This window comes from Crassostrea angulata, chromosome 7, assembly GCF_025612915.1.
Source record: "Crassostrea angulata isolate pt1a10 chromosome 7, ASM2561291v2, whole genome shotgun sequence".
NCBI lineage: Eukaryota > Metazoa > Mollusca > Bivalvia > Ostreida > Ostreidae > Magallana > Magallana angulata.
This window is the reverse complement of record NC_069117.1, coordinates 16311968-16335967: the sequence shown is the minus strand read 5'-3', so window position 1 is coordinate 16335967 and position 24000 is coordinate 16311968. Positions and strand designations below refer to the sequence as shown.

The following is a 24000-nucleotide window of genomic DNA, read 5'->3' as shown; positions in this document are numbered from 1 at the left end:
CAGATTTCTGATTGCTATAAAATAAAACCTGAGAGATGAGAGTATATGCATGCACAATGAGTTCCTGGTCTGGTACTCCTGCTATTGTACTGTGAACAATGGTTTCATACTTGTTATGTGTGCCCAGTGCATAATGGAGGTATTATGTGTGCCCTGTGCAGAAAGGATCCTGTTTCCACTTAAATTATGCAGATATTTGTATGCTATCTATTGAAGCAATTATTATTTAGGAAAACAGGAGTATTTATGTTGCAATTTTATCATTCTCTGCTGCATAATGAATTTTCTGATTTTGTGAAAATGATAATACGTGTACCGGTACTTTTTCTTCTTCAAACATAATTTGAGGTGACAATCTTTACAAAACCCACGCTTGTAAAACATGACACACTGCAAACGTTTATGTCTCTTTCACTGTGAACAGTGATTGCATGTAAGGTCATAAAGTGATGTCTTGTTCACTGGAAAATGTTTAGTACTTGTGTTAAAAAAAAAGTGATGGAAGATGAAATTGTGAATGCCTATTGGTTTAACTTTAATAAAAATAAACACTTGGATAATCTGCTTTGTAAATAATAAAAGCATGCCCGCAACCATGTCAAATTAAACAAACATTCGAGGAAAATAGTCAAAAGTTTATGAAGGGATTAAAGCCCTAACATTTTTTTTTGTATACTATTACTAATCTATAAAGCACAGATACTATATGTAAATTTTTCTTCCTATTCTACAATAATTAAATTTGAACTGTTATTTTATTTATGGCCATTTTCTTCATTATATGATAGTACAGCAAATTATATACTTATATTGGCAAACTTCAAATGCCTTTGCTTTGAGGCTTAAACCTCATTCAAAGTCCCAAAATTTGATGGTACATGTGTTCACATTTAATTCGTCCACAAATGAATTGGTTTTTATTATCAGAGCCCTGCTTTGCTGGCGATAGTGATCAGTCTGTCTGCATATGTCTGTCCATCGATCCGTCCATCCGAGATCACTTGAACAGAGCTTATCTTCTCTCCCCTTGGCCAAATCTGACTCGTACTTCAACCACAGAGTATTTTGGTAAAGGGTATGCAGGGACCTTCAACCAAGTTTCTAGGTCATATTAGAATTACATGAACAATCCTTGTCCGGATCATATGTTATCTCACCGTGGTCCAATCTGGCTCATACTTCATCCAGAGAGTGCCTTTAGTTAAAGGGTGTGCAGTGATCTTGTATGATGTTTTTAGGTCAAGGGACAAGGTCATATCAGACATAGCAAAAAATCTTTTCAGAGCATATATTCATGTATACTCTCCTCTTATCTGAACTCTGTCTGGATTAAACCTCACATACACAGGACTTTTAAGTTAAGGGTGTGAACCAAGTTTCAAGGTCAGATTTAAAGGTCATTGCTAATATCTTTTCAATCCAGTTTTAGAACATAAATTACTTCACATTATCTTAATCTTGCTCAGATTTTAAAAAAAATATAGGTAAGGGGTATGAGATTGAAATAAAGATCTATGCCAACTGGAAAATATTTAAGTCATAGGTCAAGGTCTAAACAAGTCCCTAATAGTCTTTTTTTTATCAGATTGTCCATTGTTTAAGCTTAGGCTCTTTGAGATGGTCACCAACAATGTATAGTTATTAATTAATTAATTTATTTACTAATAATTTCCTAAAATATAATGTCAACAAAATAACAAACAATGTTAAATGTATTGCAAACCCATGACTAATATTATGATGATAATTAATTTCTTGATTAATAAAATCATAGTTTAGTGCAGGAGTGCTGTGTCACGGACAAGGGAATATAGCAACAGGAGGTTGGGGGTATTCACAAGCACCCATGTATGTACATAGCCAATCCAGTGTATTTCGAAATCTCTCATACATTGCATACATATCATATATCTTTGTTCAATACGGAAGCCTAATAGGGTCACCTATAAAATAATCTTTAAATACCAAGGAAAAGTTTGGTATTTCCGACATTAAAGTTAAAAATTCCACCATTCCTACTTTAATGTTGGATTTACCAACTTTAAAGTCGGAATTTTCCACTTTACAAACGTTGAATTTCGAAGATTAAAGTTGAAATTACCACGAGTTAAGTTATAGTGTCTATGATTTAAACCATGATTTAACTTTATAGTTGGCAAATCGATTTTTCACAAAGTGGTACTAATATGCTTCAAGGACTGCTCATGGATGGTTAGGTTTAATGGGTTTAAAATGCACATTTCTGTGTTTATGTGTTGATGGTAAGACTATTTTAAAACTCCCAAAGACAGCTGGATGCAAGCCAAATCCATTCAATTTTGATAGCAACCCAATTATTGACTTATATGTGGGTACACAATTTCAAAATTACAGGCGGATTTGATCTGATAGTTGACCGTTTGACCTGGTTATATATATAGACAATGTAAATCATATGTGGCCGGAACAGTTCTCGCCAGTAATAATATACCGGGAACCATATCCCCTTTCAAATTGATATAAAAGCAGATGATTATTAAAACACCTCTAACTTTCAACTTGTGCATTGTCAGATCTATGCGCTGCAATCAAAGGAGACAATAGCTTTGACATTGACGGAGACCAGGACAGGTGTAGCTGTGGGTTCTCTCCGGGAACATCCTCAGGGATCACTCTGTGTTATGATAGATAGGAAGTAACTTATTTTCTCTCATTTGATACAAATGTATGAGACAGATGAAATCTTTGCTTCTTTTAGGTTATTATTTTACTATGGAGAAACTGTATCAGAGACAAGTGTTTAAACCCAAATCCCTAGAATAAGTATAACACAAATAATGTACAATTTTACAACAAACCAGAGCAAGTAGAATTGCATATAGGACTATTCTTCCTTTGGCTGTCCATTGAGTAATTGGATAAGATTGATTTAAGAACCGTGCATCTTCATAAGAGGGTAAAGAGGTAGTGCCCGTCCCGATAAACTTTATTTTATCAAATAGAATATACATAGCTGTTTTAGTACATTATTTGGGAAGGACAGTAGAGATTGGTAACATAAACAAGAGGCCCAGGGGCCACATCGCTCAACTGAGCAACAATTGCCTTAATTCTGATCAAATTAGCATTACAGTATCAAAATATCTTGACAACTTAGTACAGTAGATCTTGCTAAAAAAATTGAAAATCTGCCAATTTTTATCCACCTCTTTTTTTTTGGTAAATACCAAGCCCCTTTTGTTGTTGTACCTGTAAGAAGATTTTTCTCTATTCCTATATAACCCCCCCCCCCTCCCCCATTTTGTGGCCCCTCTTTTCTCTAGGGAATCATGGTTTCATCAAACTTAAATCTGCATTACCTGTGCTTTCACAGTAAGTACTGAGTTTTTGACCGAAAACTTTCCCAGAATATTTTTAAAGATTTTCTCTATATATTCCTATGTAAAAATTCAAACCGCCATCACGGCCCCACCCTACCACTAGGGACTGTGATTTTGCAAACTTGAATTTACACTACCCGAGGATGCCTCTACACAAGTTTAAGTATTTCTGGCCAAATAGTCTTTAAAAAGAAGATTTTTAAATATTTTCTCTATATACTCCTATGTAAAAATTCATCCCCCATTGTGGCCTCACCCTACCCCTAGACTATTATTTTAAAAAAATTGAATCTATAGGATCTGGGGATGCTTCTACTCAAATTTCGGCTTTTCTGGCCTAATAGTTTTGGGAAGAAGATTTTTAAAGATTTTCTCTCCATATAAAAATTTATCCCACATTGTGGCCCCGCCCTACCCCCAGGGACCATGATTTGAACAAACTTGAATCTACACTACCTGAGGATGCTTCCATTTAATTTGAGCTTTTCTGGCCTAATAGTTTTTGAGAAGAAGATTTTTAAAGATTTTCTCTGTATATTCCTATGTATAACATGATCCCCCTATTGAGGCCCCACCCTACCCCCGGGGACCATGATTTAAACAAACTTGAATCTACACTATCTGAGGATGCTTCTACTCAAATTTGAGCTTTCCTGGCCTAATAGTTTTTGAGAAGAAGATTTTTAAAGATTTTCTCTATATATTCCTATGTAAAACTTGATCCCCCAATTGTGGCCCCTCCCTACCCCCGGGGACCATGATTTGAACAAACTTGAATCTACACTACCTGAGGATGCCTCCACACAAGTTTAAGCTTTTCAGGCCGAATAATTTTGAGAAGAAAATTTTTGAAAATTACCAACAAATTTTCAATAATTCTCAATTATCTCCCCTTTAAAGAGGGCGTGGCCCTTCATTTGAACAAACTTGAATCCACTTCACCTAGTGGTGCTTTGTGCCAAATTTGGTTGAAATCTGCCCTGTGGTACTTGAGAAGAAGATGAAAATGTGAAAAGTTTACAACGACGACGACGACGACTACGACAACGATAGACAACGGACAAATTGTGATCAGAAAAGCTCACTTGAGCCTTTTGCTCAGGTGACCTAAAATGAATAAAGCGAATAAAAGGTATGAGAGTCCAAGGGTTTTCACGAAGCAAATCACTAACCACTTACAAAAATCATATGTAACCTACAAAAATCATATGGAACTATTCTTCATCAAAACATTAAAACGCTAACACAATTGGTGGGGGTCTCCGGGCTTATACTATTACTTGATTGCCTCATCTTCACAAAACGAATTGTGTCACAGAGAGAGAGAGAGAGAGAGAGAGAGAGAGAGAGAGAGAGAGAGAGAGAGAGAGAGAGAGAGAGAGAGAGAGAGAGAGAGAGAGAGAGAGAGTGGGATTTAATATATTGATTTCTCTTAATTAGAATTAAAGTATAATTCTAAATCTTTCTAGAGGCTGCACACATTCATGTTTTCTAGAGATATTGAGAGTTTGTCTTTTGCTAGCATGTAAACAATTAGCAACATTTAGTTGTTCAAGACACTAACGATATTTTCATTGATTTTTTTTTTGTTTGGAAAATACACATTTCAATCTGTATGGATTTGATGAGCCTAATATTTTTTTCTGACACTGTGGCTAATGATATTAATCTATTCTAAATTATGGCAATGAGATCGATAATGCCACAGAATTAACGGCCATGCCAGCAATTCGAGAACCCTTATTGATTTTAGAGCATAACGACCACTTTTACTCATATATCAGATATTGTATGAAATGTATAATTTCTATACCGTCTGTTTGAACAAGCCATTGTAATTCATAGCGCGTCAACCGATCAATACACTCAAATTGCATATGTTTTGCTTGGCGACCCCCCAAAAAATGGAATTCCAAAATAAATCTTAATTGAATTTAAATGGTATATATTGAAGATTGAAAAAAGCTTTCAGATTGCTTAGAGCACATAATAAATGGGTTGAAAAATTTACACGCACTGTATATATTGAAGGAAACGAGAACTCTGTGACTTGGAAAACAATACGTCACACGATATGAATTATTAGCCACGCACTAAGCAAATGTATTCAGAACAAGCCAAAGAATAGCAGCTGCCAAAACTTGCATTTAGATAAACAAATAAGTAAATATTAATTGCGACTTACGACACAATTATCGTTGTAATTTTGAACCCGCTTTTCGTATAAATTGACATTGTCATCATTTGTGAGTTTGAGCTTTATGTACATTGTATCTATCAGTAGCAAGATTTATCTTGCGAGCTGCAGAATAACAGTACGATACGCATGCAAAATTTTCGAAACGTTCCCTTGCTTGAAAAACTTTATCCGATAGACAATTTTTTTTATGGGGGGGGGGGGGGGGTCAATAATAGTTTATGAAAGATATTAACCGTATACATGTTCTAGTAATTGAGTGAATAAAAATAAGTTACAAAAGATGTTTACGTTTTCATATCGAACAATTATAATTATTTTCTTTCTGTAAAACAGAAACTAAAATTTTAAGAGGGGTTTCATATTTCTCACATATCTCCGATGTACAACTAAAGAAAGACAACTCTATCAGTATTAACAAAATGACAGAAAGAACATCGAAAAATAGGAAAGCTCTTTATTTCATTCTAAACATTCTGCAATTTTTGACCCCCACCCCTCCCTCCAAACGAATTGCGTCTAACCACATTCACGAAGGTTAACGGACTTATTTATTTGTAAATTGCAAACCATGGCAGGTCGCAGACTTTCTGGACTTTTTCAAGAACTTGCCTTTTGGTCGAAGATTTACAATGGGTTTTTTTTTTGGTAAATTGTCTCGAATTCAATACCACATAACATTTTAAGGTTACCTGTGTCACTCAGGTCATTGCCATTGGTATTTGTCCGTCAGAATTTTCTTTATTTTGTGGCTTCCTGAACGGGGAAAAATATGCAACAGTGCAAAATTTTTAAAAAATCAATTCTCACTCCTGTGAAAAGAGCTAAATGCATTGTTATAATGTCCGAGAATTCTTCTATGAAAAATTGTAAAATTTAAGACCCCAGGGTCAGGGGTTCAGACCCATGGGTGGTGCCAATATGGTAGTACATGTATATTAAATATGTATTAAATCTTAGAAAATCTTCTTCTCTCCTCTCATATAAATTATAAGAAAGCTAGTGCATGGTTATGAAGTCCACGAATTCCTCTACCTTAAATGTGAAATTAATGGCCCCTGGGTCAGGAGTTCGGGCCATTGGGTGGGACCAATATGGTCAAATAGTGAAAAAGTATAAAATCTTAAAAACCTTCGTCTCTTCTCCCATAAGTATTTGAGAAAAATTAAATTCCTTTATTATGGCGTCAATGAAGCCCTCTATCTAACTGAGAAATTCATAACCCCTGAATCAGGGGTTCAGGCCCTTGGGCTGGGCCAGTATGGTCATATAGTGAAAATGTATTTTATCTTAGAAAATCTTTTTGATTTTGTAACTTATTGTGCACAGAAGCCCATAGTAAGCGCATTTAAGTCATTTGCCTTCACAATACTTTAATAACTGAAGAGAATTAAAAAAACGCACATTCTCGAGAAAACTATTTTACTCATTGACAAGTGACCGTTAAAGGCCTGCAAGTCTCTATTTACCAAAATTTTAAATTCTTTGGCCCTTGATATAGAAAATCCGATATTCTGCCTACTCTTGCATCCACTCCCTTTTATGAATTGATGTTTGCAAACATAAAATAATAAAAGCGGGAGTTACAGTCGTATGAGTGTTAGATGATGCCTAGTATGGCATGTCAAACGTTGCAATATTCGATCTTTCCATTTGTATCTTATAAATATTCATTTGCATTGTATAATTTTCTATTTGTATTCTATAATTTTTTATTTCCATTGTATAATTTTTTATTTCCATTGTATAATTTCATTTGTATTGTATAATTTTCCATTTGTATTGTATAATTTTCCATTTGCATTGTATAAATTTCATTTGTATTGTATAATTTTCAATTTATATTGTATGATTTTTCATTTGTATTGAATGAATTTCATTTATATTGTAAATATTTTTATTTATATTCTATAATTTTCAATTTGTATTATAAAATTTTCCACTAGTTTTGTATAATTTTCAATTTGTATTGTATAATTATAGAATACAAATAGAAAATTATACAATACAAATGAAAAATTATACAATATAAATGGAAAATTATACAATACAAATGGAAAATTATACAATACAAATGGAAAATCATACGATACAAATGAATATTTATACAATACAAATGGAAAATTATAGAATACAAAAGGAAAATTATAGAATACAAATGGAAATTAAAGAATACAAATGAAAGTTATACAATACTAATGGAAAATTATACAATACAAATAGAAAATTATACAATACAAATGGAAAATTATACAATACGAATGGAAAATATCGAATACTGCAACGTTTGATATGCCATAGCCTAGGGTTTTAACATGAGACTCGCTAATAGGTCCATCGATGGGGTCTAGTACTCAGGTGACTGTCAGGGCCTATGGGCCTCTTGTTAGATTTTTCATTTTGTTTTTTCTTAAAATGCGTCATTAATGGTGACTCTGTATATACTATTTATATTTGATTTCGTAAATGGCACTTGATGTTTGATTGATAAAGGGAAGGGTAAACTCATTTTTCAGTTTGGAAAATCTTTTCATTTTGTAATCATAAATGACCTGACATGTTTGAGTTAAAGATAACAAATTCAAATTAGAATTCTGTATACGTGATGAAAAAACTACACCATATATTGCTGTTAATGTAAATGTGAATGATCATGCTGTTGATGAATATTGTTGATAAAAAAAGGCAAATAAAGCGATTTGACTCTTATGGAGATGTTCTTGAACAAAGGACCTGTAACCCATCCATTAAAAGCGGGAAAACAAAAACACATTAACTGACATAGTGCAAAACATAATTTACTTGATTGAAACATGAGGCATATACTTGTTATGCCCAACATATGTGAATGAGCCAAGAGTCTCCAAGACATTGGTTGTCATAGCATACTATAGCGTACCAACCGAACGGCTTGCGCAAAATATACTTATTTCATGATTTGAGAGAAAAAAATAAATTGTTATAGAAAATGTAAACTCCGTGTAATACTTTATCGTGAAGCCTTGCTGCTGTCGTCTTCGGTCGCTTTAACGGACAATAGTGGTACTCATATCCCACATAACAGATCGTGTGGATAATAACTATCACTTATTCTATTCTACTTGCATACTGCGAATACAGTTTTACAAATGAAGTTAAATAACGTGAAATAATAACTCCAGTCAGCTGGAGGTATAAAGGTTATCGATCTATAAACACAATGACCATGTGAGTACACGGTAATTTTTGACCCAGATGGAGGCAGTAGGGGACCAGTGTAATTCTCCGTGCCCCAGTCAGTAACACAACACCAGTGGCTGTCTTTCCGGTAAAATGAAATCACAATACGACAAGGCTGTGGGAGAGCCAAAGGAATACAGCCAAGTCATGGATATACCATTGTGTTCTATCGAGTCAATTTTCCTCGTGTCGTATTTATCCAGCATACAATCATAATTACCGATTTCGTTGTATTTACACAATTACCAGCAGTGTATTGGATTGTACAAGAGAGTGTCCCTATAATTTCTCCAGGCAGTAGAGTTCTGAGCTATTTAGATGGATTGTCTGTTAAAATTGACATTTTCTACAGTATTAAAACATACCAAATATGAATGTCCATGACAGTTTTTGCTTAATTGTTCTTCAGATTTGATTTGTGAATTAAATTCATAAAAACACTTTTGAACAGAAAACTTTTGTGTTAATCAACAAACGTCAAACTTTTTATAATATTTTTTAAACGTTTATAAAATATCGCATGACATCGACTAAAAGACTTTAAAAGAAAACCATGCATGTTGCATAACAATAACATCAATGTAACAAAGTGAAAGAAAGAAAATACCGTTATTCATAAATTGTATAGGTAACCATGATAGATATATTTATAATTTGTATTATCTTCGTCTTCGTAGACAAAGAAGTTTTTTCAGTCTAACCCCCCCCCCCCCCCTCTATCTATACTGGTTACCCATACAGCAATTCCCAGCAGGTCCTTGTGCCATGTTGCTAACCTGCGAGAATTCTAACATTGGCCCAAGTGCAGTAAATATTTACTATAGAATATGAGAGCAGCTAAACGCAAACTGATTCTACTCAAACATTAATCTAATCCATATAAACAAGTTAGAGCATTTTTTTTTGTTTCCTGACACTGGTTGTTTCAAAGCATGTATTGTCTTCAACTTTCAAAATTAGCTCACCACCATGTCAATTTCGCTTATTGAAGAATTTATTTACATCAGAAATGTTTCCATGCATTGACTCCTCCTATATTTCACAGATTTGTTTGGAGTATGGAATGAAAAATAATCCGTATAGTTTTAAAATTCAATATTTGGATTGGAAAAATATTTTGCTGTAACGTATTTCCTATGAAATTCTAATGTGGACTAAACCTGAATAATTTTGAAGCTTCAATCATTAATTCCGGAGATTTTTCTCATACATTCAAAAGGAACAACTATATGGCAAATTATATACACGTACACTGAAAAACAGAGAAATCTACAACAAAACCACTTGGTTGATATGTTGTTGATTGCGTACACCACGCCGACAACAGACGACAAGCAAAGTGCATTCTAGCGTTTGGCTCAGGTAAGCTAAAACAATCAAGCTCAGTCCAGACGAGTATCCGATGATACATATATCCTTGCATTCATCCGTTACATTGCATTGCAAGAAATTAATGGAGCAGCAAAATACAAACAATTCTGGTACAAAAGACGTCAAAATGATTAATATTTCCACCTTTTGATTAAGGTCAGACGATACGTTCCTCAATTTTATATTACTTTTTCCAGGAATTTGTTAATAATTTACAACTACTTTGACAAGCTTTCTTGCAAAAAATTAGGATACCTTACCAGGCATTTCTGCAAAATACTAGAGTATGCAATTTCGTATATAATCTTTTTGAAAATGCACTTGAATTGCTGATATAAAAATAAATATACAGCAGAGCGAAATCCACTATATTGTAGCTCCATCTCGGCCGGGCTCGGACAATGAACTCACGACTTCTAGAACCTACGCACCTGGCAGTGAGCTGCCACAACTCTAACCACTCGGCCATCTAGGCACAGATCCATTATCAAGTAAATTTTAATCATTCTCAAAATAATTATAAAAATTATAATTTTTATTGGAACTTTTTATTACGAGGAGATACTAAAAAGATGCTCGAGGAACGTGTCATCTGACTGTAAACTCAAATCTGAATTGTAATTCAACAAATAAGATTATTCTTAAAGGCATGGATTTATATATGACGAACAACACTTAACTCTTGTGGTTGGAGATAGGAGATGGCAGGATCGCCAATCTCCTTTATAAGTATATAACAGAGCATCTTCACAGTGCTCAACAATTGAGAATGATACTATCGGTGTTTCAAAGTTAATAATATTCAACACATCAGACGAATAGAAGGATTATTATTTTAAATACATATTTTTTCTCTCTTCTCTTGTCTGAGTGTTTCCTTGATAAAACTCACAGAAAAAGAAGCAATAATTTGGCCCCCGTGTAATAGTCATATTTTTATGGGATTCTCGGTACAGTCACTACATCACGCGTTTCTGCGCAGTTCTTAATCGCGAGGAACCACCGAAAACTCCAAGGAGACCAATACGGTAACAAGACCGCTAAATTGATCATCTACATCCACAAAAACATGGTATTTCTGATATTCCCTAAAGAAAACTCTCTTGTTAACACAATTATAGAGTATGATAGTCTTTGAAGATTTTATGTCTTTATGCGTTGCTTCCATTGCAATGATGTAAGGCCACTTCCAGAACGAGGCGATCTAAGATAATCGTATTATCCGAGTAGAACCGGGATGCGAGGAATTCCGAGACTAGCTTGTAAATTCATCATTAATTGATTGGGATGTTCGGTTTTGGCTGTTCTCCTATGGATCGTTTGGTTCTATCTCGATTTTGTCTTGGGGACAATCAGCTAGTTTCTTAAGAGACCCAACCCCAGATAGACACGATGGCTCTTTGGGATTGTTCATTAGTTACTAACTTCAGATTGTTTCATCTCAGGTCATCAATTTCGACCTTCCCCATCCTGTAAAGGCAGCTGCTAAAACATAACTATCTCTTACATTTCTGACGCTGTTCCTTAAATATGACAACTTCTCTGTTGAATTCAATAGAATAAACGCTGTAAAATTAAATTTGGACTAATGGCCATTACTAAGTAGTCTAAATTTCAAAGAACGTGAACACGATTCTACACACAAAAACATAGTCATGAAAACCTTTGTCTCGTCCCAAAGAGGTTATTGTTATTCCTAAAAAAGTTTTTGAGATTGATATAGAATATCTGTTATATGAACTACACATTGCAAATACCACCCAGTTGATGTATGTAACATCATGTAGCTGACGCAATGTTTTGTTTCGCTCCTTGAGCGACGTATCAATTGCCGAAACATTGATAAATCATTTTGATATTTTTAACAGATATTTTTAAAAATTGTTCTCTTTTAGTTAAAAATTTGATGTTTTGTTGGAATTTATATAGGCATATTGCCTGCTGTTTGATCCAATTCAATGTATTTACATATTGTATAAAATTCTTCTTAAATTAATGTTTTGTTAAATCCAAATAATTATTAACTTATTCCTCCATCTATGTGCTAATTTAAAGGTTTAATTATTAAGTTTACATTTTTTATGTTACATATATCTTTCATCTTATAGTAAAATGAAAAAAAAAAATCCAAAGAATTTGTAAAACACGCGCACATATTTTAAATTTCAACCTCAACATGTCATATTGACGTCTAACAAGTACTCTTGTTTCCGGGGTCTTCCGATTACTTTTTTCCGTTAGTGATTCAGTATATATGTTGTTCATACGCAGGTACATAGCAAATAAAATTGTCACACCCGATTTTGCCAAAGTGTGTTAAAACTGCTTATATTATTGGTATTTATAAAAAAAATACTCAAAAGATATCAATTATTGATAGTAGAGCATGTCTCATTTACCGTGTAAGCAGCTAGTTAAAAGTTTTTCATCAAGGTTGGTTGATTATCAATAAGCATGTCTACTTGTTTGTAAACAATAAATATCTCGTTTACATCGAACTCTTCGCACTTCTATATTCCAATAGCCGAGTACCTATTATAACCCTAATTAATACCACTGAGATTTGGCGATTACCGGAAGATAAATTTCTCTGTTTCCGGATCCATTTATTGATAGTAGACCGTCAACTAACTGAATTGTTCAAAATCAGGCATTTTTTGCTCACAGTTTCATCAACGACCCCCATCGTAAGTCACGTGATCAAATCATAAAAAAAGCGGTCTCAATGAAACGGATATTCCTAGTCACTCGCCGAGGGTCTTTGATGCTCGGAAGGTTACAATTATAGCGTATTAGAAGGAAGAAACGAGGAATCTAGCTTTCACCTGTGGGGTCTTGATGAAATGGACACCTGTCGATTTGTAGTGCTGGTGCTGACCCTCTTGTGTTTATCTGAAGGTAAGGTGACATTTCTCTGTTTTATATTTGAATTAAAGTTTACATTTGTTTTTAATTATAAGAAAATCATAAGGTTCTGTGATTTTCTAAACGCTAAGCATCACATATTTTCAACGTATGGATATCACGACTTGATCCACGCTGTAAACAAATTCCCTATTAAGTTTTCAACCAAGCTCAATATTCTATGACGGAATCTACGATAAGTATAAAAATGTGAAGTGCCATTTATTTCTAAATAGTAATATACGGGAAAATTGGTATTATGAATGTTGTTAAGTATTTTTAACTGAAATCTTTCTACGACGAGGTTTAATAAGAAATCAGATATTCAGCAAATTTTTATTTTAATCCAGTGGGATGAAGATTGCTTACACGATTATTGCGGCAAGCAATGGCACTACCGTGAAATGTGTTCCATGTAAAATTGAATAAATTACTTATGAATATTTTGTAAATAAACGACCCGAAAAATAAAAAGCAGATGTCTATTGTAACAAAAGTTTGAACACCTTTAAATTAACTTCAAACATGGTTCAGGATTATTCACACAAAACGAGAGAGAAATCGCTATTGAGAGATCAGATATACCCCTTCACCAAAATAACCCTATCGTTGCATCTGTGAAATGTTTGGCGCGGCGTGAATGTTTCGCAAAATTACATATTATATAGAGCTTAATATTTATATCTGAATGCCGAGTAGAAGTAAATAATATAATCGCCGTGCGTAATTAAAAGTCTTAACCCCCATCGTGAATACAACCAATTCTGTCTCGTATTTCACGGTTTGGATGAAGTTAGCTTAGATGTGGCATCTAATGATTGCGGGGAGGGGTGGGTCCCAGCATTCCATTCCTCCTCCCCCAGCCCACACGCCTGTTAACCTCTCAAATTCACCATCATTTATAATGGAAGACCAATTTCCCCTCCACATCGATGAGTTTGAATTAAAGATGGTCCTAGTCAGCAGTAGTAATTACCTTTCATTTTTTCCTTTTACTTTATAATTTGTTTATTCTCGAATTCTTGGCACCCGTAATTTGTGAAGAAGAAAAAACAAACCATTCGCGCCTTTCCCCCTAGATAATACAAGAGAGAAAAGAATACATCTGTATCGATAAGTTTTTTTTATACTGCGCTAACTATTTCCTCGTCTAGACAATCAGTCCTTGGAGAGCATTTCATCAGGTCCAATACGGGAACATTCTTAGTCTCGATCAACACTCAACATGCTGAAAGAACTATATGACCAAACTTATGACAATTCCGGAACACTTCCGTTCCGTCAAGTCAATTTTGTCTGTTTCTGACGCCCAGTCATTTCTATACAGAGAAATGAATTCAATTCCATGCAAGTGGCCGGAGATTTATAAATGGAAAAATAAGTATCTCTTGCAGCAATTAAAGCGTTCAGCATTAGAACTCTCTTCTCAAACTCTTACTACCGCTAACAACGAAAATCGCATTTTACGGGAGAAAATATAAATGCAAAAGAGATATGTGTCTAATTATTTTGATAATGTCAAGTAGCGGTCGTTACAAATTGGCAGAAGCCGGGGGAAGATCAGAGAGAATTATTATCTTGGCTTATCTTGAGTCACAAGAGGCGGAATGATCCCCTCCCCATGTAGTTCACCTTTCGGATTGTCCCTAAATTGAAAATTCTTTAATGTGGGATCAGTTAGAAGAGTGCCCTGTTAATGAGGTGGTGCTTGGTAATCTTAAGTACCAAATTTTCTATTTCAAACTCTGTGTCTAATTCTGTAAAGTGTGAAGTTTATTTCTTCTTAATGTCAGGTGGCAAAACTCTCCAAAACGCTTTACACCTTGCGAAAAATAACCTTATTTTTTAAGGCAACTCATGCTTTTCCAACGAAACGAAATGTAGCTGTCAAAACCTGCCAACTTATAAACTTGTATTTCCAAAAATATACACTTTTGTTACAACGATTTTCACTTATAGAAGAATTATTTAGAAATTGTAAGAGATATCATGTGTACTCTGAAAGTCCTCATCAGAATATTTCTTTGTTCTTTCAGGTGATATCGTATTTAAATCGCTGTTTTTTCGGATGCCAAAATTAAGGATGCCCACACTTCCAATGAAAACTTTAAGAAATTCAAGCGTTGAGGAATGCGCGAAATCCTGCGCACAGGAAACTTCTTTTGATTGTCGATCATTTGACGTGGACAACATACTCCAGACGTGTAGATTACATAATCACTCTCTAGAGGACCATACACTGTCTCTAATTGTGTCAAAAAACACCGACCATTACAGAAGTAAGAAGGTTTTCACAAATTATCCCCTCTCTTGTCGCTCGTACCATTAAATGGTTGCGTTACACGAGTTTTTATCACCTACAATGTCGGGCAATAGTAATTCGTAACTCACATGGGACAACTTCAAAATAAATTTGTTCTACCCTGAGTTTAAAAGTATCTATCAATTAAAACTTCAAAATCAAAATTTTCTAGCCGAATTTGAATCCGTTCTTTGATGTGAGTAAAATATATACATTAATAATCACGTTGTTTTACGGAGAATGATGGAAAAAATAATGACTAGAATTTCAATCTTTTTCATCTTCTTTAGCTTATTTTGAGCGCCTATTCAACCGTCTTCCAAATCACATTTTGACGTTTGACCACAAGAGTCAGATCGCCAACGTCAGCGTGGAGCAGTGCGCCAGGCGATGTGTCCTTGAGATGACCTTCAGGTGTCTGGGCTTTGATTATGAACTGAGCTCCCGGAAATGCTGGTTGACAGACCTCTCTCCCTCGGGCTCGCATGGTTTAATACCACAAGCTGGCGTGGATTATTATGAACGGCAATCAAGTGCGTTTGCAACTGAAACATTTTTTCGACCCGATATTTTACGTTTTTGCAAAGAATATGAAAACAAAAAGACAATTAGTATATATCAAGCTTAAATAAAAAAGTTAAATATGATTTTTAAATAAAAATGTTCACCTGTATGACTTTTTAAAGGTAAAATATTTGTTTTTTTCCCCAGATGGCCCATTTGAATACTTTCTGAATTTTGGATATGGTAGCCTGCGACAGTTAGAAGGAGAGCAGATTTATCAGAAGACTGTAGTTGGGGTGTCTCTTGTGGCGTGCGCACATTTATGTCTCGCAGAAAACTCGTTTAAATGCACAAGTTTTGATTACTTATACGAAGACGAGTCCTGTTACATGAGCATGTACATAGCGGCCAACGTCTATGGTTTAATGACGTCACGAGCAGACGACAAGAAAATAATACATTATGAGTTCATTGGTAATTATGAACAAATTTGGTACTTTAATTCTTGTAATATCTTAATTTGTTTTGATTTTCTCTTAGATATTTCACTTTAGGTTGAAAAGTGTAAATCAAGAATTTGAGAGAATAAAAATTATAAACTATAAGAGGGCATGAGATTTAAAGGTCATTTTTGTGATTTTGTATTTGTTAGGTACTTAATTGTCACATATCTATTTCAGATAACTCTTTTTAAAAATTTAAGTATCTAGGTACAATTTTCATGATTTCAAAGCTTTTTGGGGGGAGGGGGGATTGACCACTGATCTCGTTTAATTCTTGTGCTTTCATTCCTAGCATTGCATTCCCATCGTCCTTATATTTACATAGTGACGCCTGGGCCACTTTCAATTAGATGTTTCAAGTGTTTGCAAACATGCCTGGTGCGATGAACATTGATTAGAATAGGCTCCAGATAATGGATTTAATCCATCATTAATCTTTCTGTCGAAGAATGGACAAAAAAGGTCCAAATGTTACCCAAATCATGCCCGTGAAAATTCTTTAGCATTTACATTGACCATTTGAATAACAAAGTAGCCGAGGATGGCAGCATACCATCATTCAAGTCTGCAGTAATCGAAATGCGCCTTTAAAATTTAATCAGCAACTGTAATCGTCTCTAGTTTTTCATTCTTTGAATAAAATTTCATAGAAAAAAATACCCTCCCCCCCCCCCCCCCAAAAAAAATAGAAAAACCGAAAAAAAAACCCACAAATAATCAAACAAACAAAAAACAAAACAAAATAACCGGATGAACAAACGTATTAATTAATAGATAAAATAACAAGCAGCTAGGAATACATGTACTTCGTATGATAAATCAGGGTTTTTGTATAGTAAACGTTTGTTTGCAACACTTTTCTTCATGTCTTTCAATTCATTTCAGATAGATATCTGAGGAGCTTCTATCCTACTCCATACTCTGCAGTACTAGGACACAATGACAAAACCATTGTTGCAGTAACACCGAGTGCATGCGCACGGAAATGTTTGGAGGAAACCGAATTTATTTGCCGGTCTTTTGATTATCAGGTTAATTAAACAAAACTAACATTAGGTGTACTAAAAAATTGTACTTTGTGATAACGATAAGCGATTTTCATACATGTATTTAACATATAATTCTATAGAAAAGCAAGCAAAAAATAACTATGTGCTTATTTTGACAATTTTGAAATAGGTTAGTGAAGGTACTTGTTTACTGAGCACCAAAACAGGAAGTGACGTTGGAGGATTACTATCTCAGGGCACATCTCAAGTTCATCATTTTGAAATGAAACCTCATCTAGGTAAGAATATTGATTACAAATGAACCCGAGTACTTTTACACCTTTTTGAATTTAATATTTATACCAATTACGTCTTCATTTTGATTAAAGATTGTGGAGGACTATTGGAATTGGAGTCTGGGGACTTGGCATCACCTAATTGGCCAAGAAATTACGGACATAACCTTAATTGTTCGTGGACCATTACTGTTCCAAAGTTCAAGGTACAAGTTTTGTTTTGAAATATTTTTTAAGAACTATCAGTACATCTATAGAGTTGATAGGTATATGTCATGAAATAAGATTTAAACTCGATTTTAGTTAAATGATTACAAAAAATTATTTATTTTTAGCTATATTAATTAATTTACAGATTATCAAAATACATTTCACACATCTGTTGGTTTTTGGAGAAGCTGGCCAAGAGTGTACCACCGGTTCTGACAGACTTGTAATCGTGGACAAAGACAACCGAAGAACGTGCCTGAGGAGTAATACTCGAGAATTCACTAGCCGATCGAACATCATAACATTAAGGTTTTTGACCGATAGCGCTGGAGACGCACCTGGATTTAGGTTGCAATACAAAACAGGTATTTATATTACTAAATGTCTAGTAATTTCAATTTTTACAATTCTATTTTTATGTGATCTTATTTGCTGCTACGCCAATAAATCACACAACAATAGCAAATATTAGTTTAACTTTTAATAGCACGAATAGTACATATTTAGTAATCATATTCGCTTATTTATTTAAAAAATTATTTCAACTATAAAATGTGTTACCATGTTTATTGGTTATATAATTGTTCCATTTGTGTCTTTATGTATTGAGTGAATAAAAATTGAATTCGAACTTTCAACTTCCGAATGTAGAAGAATATGCAGTTCTTTTTGTGTAACGAGACAACCTGTAGAGTACACGCACTTTATTTTTTAAAAAACAATTCGTTTATAGATGTACAGGTATGAATTGAAGGGAAATTGCATTGGCGGTTTATACTTACAATTTATCTTCATTACCCTCAAAATTCATATCTACAAAAACGACCGAAGATGACATGTTTCCAAGCGCGTTAATATATGTATAATGTTTAATTTCTTGATATGAATATAACTATAATGGTGCTAACAGAAGACCTTTTATAAACAGATTGGGCCTGTGGTGGACATTTTTCCGATCCGTATGGCGAGATGTCATCCCCTGGATGGCCGTCAAAATATAGTCCATCACAAAACTGTACGTGGGTTATAGCCGCGCCTCCTGGAGTCCGGATTATTCTGACGTTTGTCAAAGTAGATCTGGAGGAAGATATCAAAAGACCATGTCACTCTTCTTACGACTTTATTCAAATACAGGAACAATATGAGAATTCGTCCACGTACATATGTGGGAAATATGAACGATTTTCATACAATTCTACTGGAAATACTCTTCTTGTGCATTTTTCATCAGACAACAGGGTTGAAAAGTCTGGTTTTCATGCCTTCTATACATTTATTTACGACAAAATCACCAGTAATTTGTCTAGCCTTCAGAACGATTCTACATCTACTGAAAGCTTTGATTTGTTTAATACCACTTCCATGTTGGAATTCATAGGAACTGAACGAGAGGAGAATCATTCATACAGTGAAATCAATAATAAATATATACATTACATAGACTATCATCTTCAGCCAACGCCGGAGACACCTAGACGGAGCCCAAGTACGTCACAGTTTCTGATTTGCTTTATATATAACTGTTGTGTGGTTAGTTAATATATACATGTACATTAACACCTCCATATATCGAACCTCTAAAGGCATTATATACGGAATCAACAATTCTAAAAAAATGTTATTTTGGTATATGCAGGTGTTCGGTGGAAATAGGTTTGTTATAAATTGTCGTACTTTATGTAACCTGTAACACTTATTGTACGAATTACTGTATTTTCAGACTTTACATTACAGACAGAACAATTTCCAGAAATGTATATGATAGAGAAGGATTTACATTTAGTCATCGCAATCCTCGCCATTTCGTTTGCTTTGGTGATCACGATTTTGTTGGGGGTAGTAGTGGTAACCTGTCGGTATTTTAGGTACGTAATGATGTTTTTGTCTAGAACAGAGTTTTTGTACTTTACTACGAACTTCAATGAATTACCGACTCTTGTTCTTTCTATAGACGATCAGCTCTAAAGGAACACAATGGGCCCGTGTACCTGTTTCACGACGAAGACAGTTCTGCTTATGAACAAGACAAGTAAGTTTCGCATTTATAATGAAAATTCGGTAATTAATTATCGTTTTATTGTCAAATTAATAAAAGCTTGCACAAAAATATGCTTAAATTATTTTAAGTCTTTTGAGTATTCATTTAATAAATTGGGCTTTCTGAAGATGCTAGGAAAGGTATGAAATGTTGCTACCTGTTTCTAAAAGACGAAATACGTAAAATGTTTCCGAAACTACAAAAAAAACCAAACACCAATAACCTCCTTTCTACTCAAAATACCCGCAAAAAACAAGGAAGTTTGGAATTTGCCGGAAATTCATGGCAAGAAATGGACAAGACACCCCCAACCCCCGCATTATCTAATAAAAATGAATGCTTACCTATACGATTAAACGCTGCATTTCTTTGATAATAAGTGAAGCAGGGGAGGAGACCTAGAGTCAGTTTTACTTATTGGCCGTTTAAGTCTTTTATCTAATTCCTGTTTAGCGCCCTCTAGACAAAGTTTTGAGCCTTTAAGTTAAATGCACTCAAAATGCTTTGGTGATATTACATGTATATCAAAGTTTCAAATACATAAATATTTCTTCTTCGTAGTAATTTAAACGGAGAGACAGAAAAAAGAAGGGACCCTGATTCGGAAAGCCAACCCAGGTTTGTTTTCATGGTTTCTATTCTTCAAATATAGAATTTCATAAAAAAAAAACCCAAAAAAAACAAAAACAAAAAACATTGTCTGGATAACGACTTAGGAAATAAATCTATATTAATTAGCAGATCTTGATTTTTTTTCCATTTATATGATCACTTCACTTCACTCTCAATTATCAATATAAAAACAAGTTAATTCGATTAGCAAATCCCGCCATATCTAATCAAATCTTTATAGTCGGGTCCCGCAGCGCTTTATGATTTTTTTTCGTAGAATTTATTACATTTGTTAGATAAATGTGTCTAAGATGGCTACGTGATCATTGACAATAATGTGATTTCAGTCTCGCAGACGTCTCTTTTATAAATCCCACATACGACGGAAGCAGCCAACAATTGTTACTCCCAAGTTGCACCAGTATACCGTCTGCTGTAAACAGCTGAGCGGGAAACATTTGGATTTTAACAGAGTTCAGATAAATATGTCGATTAATTGGGTATACCGGTGGGAAATCTTCCAGGATTCTGTCAAAATAAAAGACGGACGCGAACGGAATTTATGGACAAGTACTGTTTATTGTCCTATGTGGAGAGTCCGTTCAAACGAATATTGGCAGACGGCAATCTTGACTGACCAATTTGCCATTTTACAGTCATTGCAACTTTCACCCGTGTCATCATTAATCTCAGGAACTTCAGACAAACAGTATTTATAAGGAGTAACGTGTCCTAACAGATCGCGGACCACGACCATACATATCTCTTATCTGTATTCATGCATGTCGTACTATATAAGTTTTGTATCTATACATGTACATGTGTGAGCATTATTTTAAAAATAAATACATTTATAATTGAATCCTTCCTAATTTTGAATGAATTGCTAAGTTTTGGATGTTTATGGATGCCTTTAGTTTGTATCGATAGAAACACAGATACATGTTTTAGGTGGTACTCAGCAAGCCGAAATTCTCTTTTAATTCAAATTTTCTGAAAATTTAATAGATATATTTTGTGAATGAGACAAGAAAAAATGTTATAATACATAATATGCATTTTAAAATTATTTTTTTTCAATTGCTTTGAATTTTGGACCAAACCAACCCACTATGATTTTTTTTCAAAGTACATTAAAGAATCTATTGCAAAGACCTATAGGGGAGATGGATTTCCCGGTAAAAATGACTTTTGAAAATCAAAAGTTTTTTTTTTTATTTTCTATCATACATATATCTAAATTTTTTAAAGAAGATGGGTGGATAAGGCGTGTAAAATGCCCATACGCGGTCGGACAGGCTACTAAAAAATTAAAGTATCAACAAATCTGATGGGTTTTTTTTTAATCATTTAAAACAATATATATTTAACGAATCATTGATTTGTAACCTGTAGGTATGTTCAATTCTTGGAATATGTTGACTCAAACAGGCGTATACGTATCAAAACCTGCAAATATTGTCATTTTTTAGAACTTCAAGGCATTTTCTTTTATAGAGTGGGTCTGTGCTCCATATTTTTCTCATAGTCTTATTAAGGTCTAATGGAAAACAAACCGATTTCAATCAACAAAAACGTGGAGAGATGACCCACTATACATTAAAAATATCATTTTATATCCCAACAACTGAACGCATTGAAAAAATAACACAAGTCCGGTAATTCGTGACCTTAGTCACACATAATATTTAAAAAGCCGCCTTTGTTGTGTCTGAAATGGCTCGGTGGTTAGAGTACCCGGCATAAGCTAACCGTCTATATCTAGGGTTTTTATGTTACGGGTTCGATACCACCGAAATTTCCGACAATATTGTTTTTTCTTATTTTTTGTTAAATATATTAAAAACTGACTATAGTTAGAAATTTTGCTTTTGCAAAGTTGTATTATAATATATTTGAATAGATTTAATTGGGGAAAAATAAATTTAAAATTGTATTTCACTACTAAACTGAATTGGGCATTTGCGCCATCTTATTCCCCCATCTTCTTTGCATTTTGAATTGAACCTATCATATTGCTTTTGCAATTTTATTATTAATCTTCAAAGTTGGCTTAGACAGCATTAAAATGGTATATTTCTGCGTGGGTTTTTTTTTTGTGCCTAAATATTCTTCAGGACCGACCTGTCCCAAAAAATCGTTTTTGAACTATGTGAGCCTTATGAGAAAACTCTTGAATAGAAAAACTGTTTATCAAGTTATTTAGATTCATTGTTTATGAAAGTATTTAGCATTTCGATTTAAGCCTATCAACGCAATTTGAAATATTTATTTCTCCCTAGTGCGTTGAATTGGTAAACAAAAAAATAAAAAAAAATAACGCAATTTGATTTTTTTTTTCAAAGTTCGTTGCAACATAGGTTCTACCTTACATACAGACCAAGGCGCCTTTATCTTTTAAAATCGAATATGTATTTGCATCTTTGAACGTGGCCAAGTACAGTTTAAGAACGCACGCTTTCATGCAAGATTTCATTTGAAAGGACACATCTCAATGTTGCTGTTTGCAAAAACGAATCAACGCAATATGACGTCATAATCAACTTAAAAACGTCACCACCACGATAGGAAAAGTGACGCCGACGCCTTCAAGGTACGTTAAGCCATTAATAATGAATAATATTGACCATGCTGTATGCAAGAGTTGGTTATACATCGTAGAAATTTAACTGCATGGACATGTTTAACAATTTGATATAAATGCTTTTGTGAGTCTACTGAGTATTTGAGTTTGGAACCAACCAGCGATGATGCCTGTAAACAATATGACAAGGTACGTCTACTTTAAGGTATAACAGCGGTGCGTCTTACAAGAGAACTTACGGCAAAACCGAATAATTGCATCAAACGAAATAATTTAGAATTCATTGGTCTTAATTAAGTCGTAAGTTCTTTTTGTAAAAGATGCATCAAAATCTGTTTTACAAGAGGTCCATGGGCCTCTACATTCACCTGCATAGTTTAACTCAATAGACATGTAAGTTTCAGAGAACAACTATACTTTGGCTGAACATGTTCTCTTTTCCGTCACATGGGACAATTTTTCATGTAAACGATTCACATACTTCTCATCGTTCAGCATTGATTTGCCCTATGAAGAGGATAACAGGTGGCAGTCCACAAATTCAAAGGAACCCGGTTCGAGTCAACCAACATAACGAAAAGAAAATTTATTGTAATTGATGATAATTTTGAAGATCAAAGTGTTCAATGGGATCGTGTAGATTTCTGTCCTGTTAATTTCTAAAGAGCCATGAATCACAATCGGTTCTCTTTTAAAAAAGAAATTGTGGATGTAAAAAAAGTTGTTTTATCTAAATTATGATGTCACATCATATTTCTTTGGTTGAATTGAATATCAGTCAAGATCGAAAGAAACGTCATTTGGAGCACTCTCTCTAAATTCGTCATGCTTTCATAAACAACGCCCAATTTGTTAAAAGCTTAAGAATGTTTGTGAAATTTGTTGAGTGAAAATTCACATTAAAAAAAACCG

The 24000-nt window shown here is 34.1% G+C and overlaps 1 protein-coding gene across 2 annotated transcripts; it reads left to right on the top strand.

The window, feature by feature from the left end:
- Positions 1–12885: 12885 nt before the first annotated feature.
- On the top strand, positions 12886–21366 carry LOC128155635 (uncharacterized). 2 transcript variants are annotated; one of them, XM_052817446.1, is made up of 13 exons: positions 12887–13044; positions 15087–15329; positions 15643–15885; positions 16064–16330; positions 17245–17390; positions 17539–17647; positions 17738–17850; positions 18000–18219; positions 18783–19340; positions 19575–19719; positions 19806–19883; positions 20454–20510; positions 20852–21366. In XM_052817446.1, the coding sequence occupies exons 1-13, from the start codon at positions 12990–12992 to the stop codon at positions 20949–20951; spliced, it is 2334 nt and encodes a 777-aa protein (XP_052673406.1). In that variant the 5' UTR covers positions 12887–12989; the 3' UTR covers positions 20952–21366. The 2 variants fall into 2 exon arrangements, 1 of the variants encoding a protein (XP_052673406.1); XR_008239624.1 differs by lacking the exon at positions 20852–21366 and having other exon boundaries at positions 12886–13044; positions 19589–19719.
- Positions 21367–24000: the final 2634 nt, after the last annotated feature.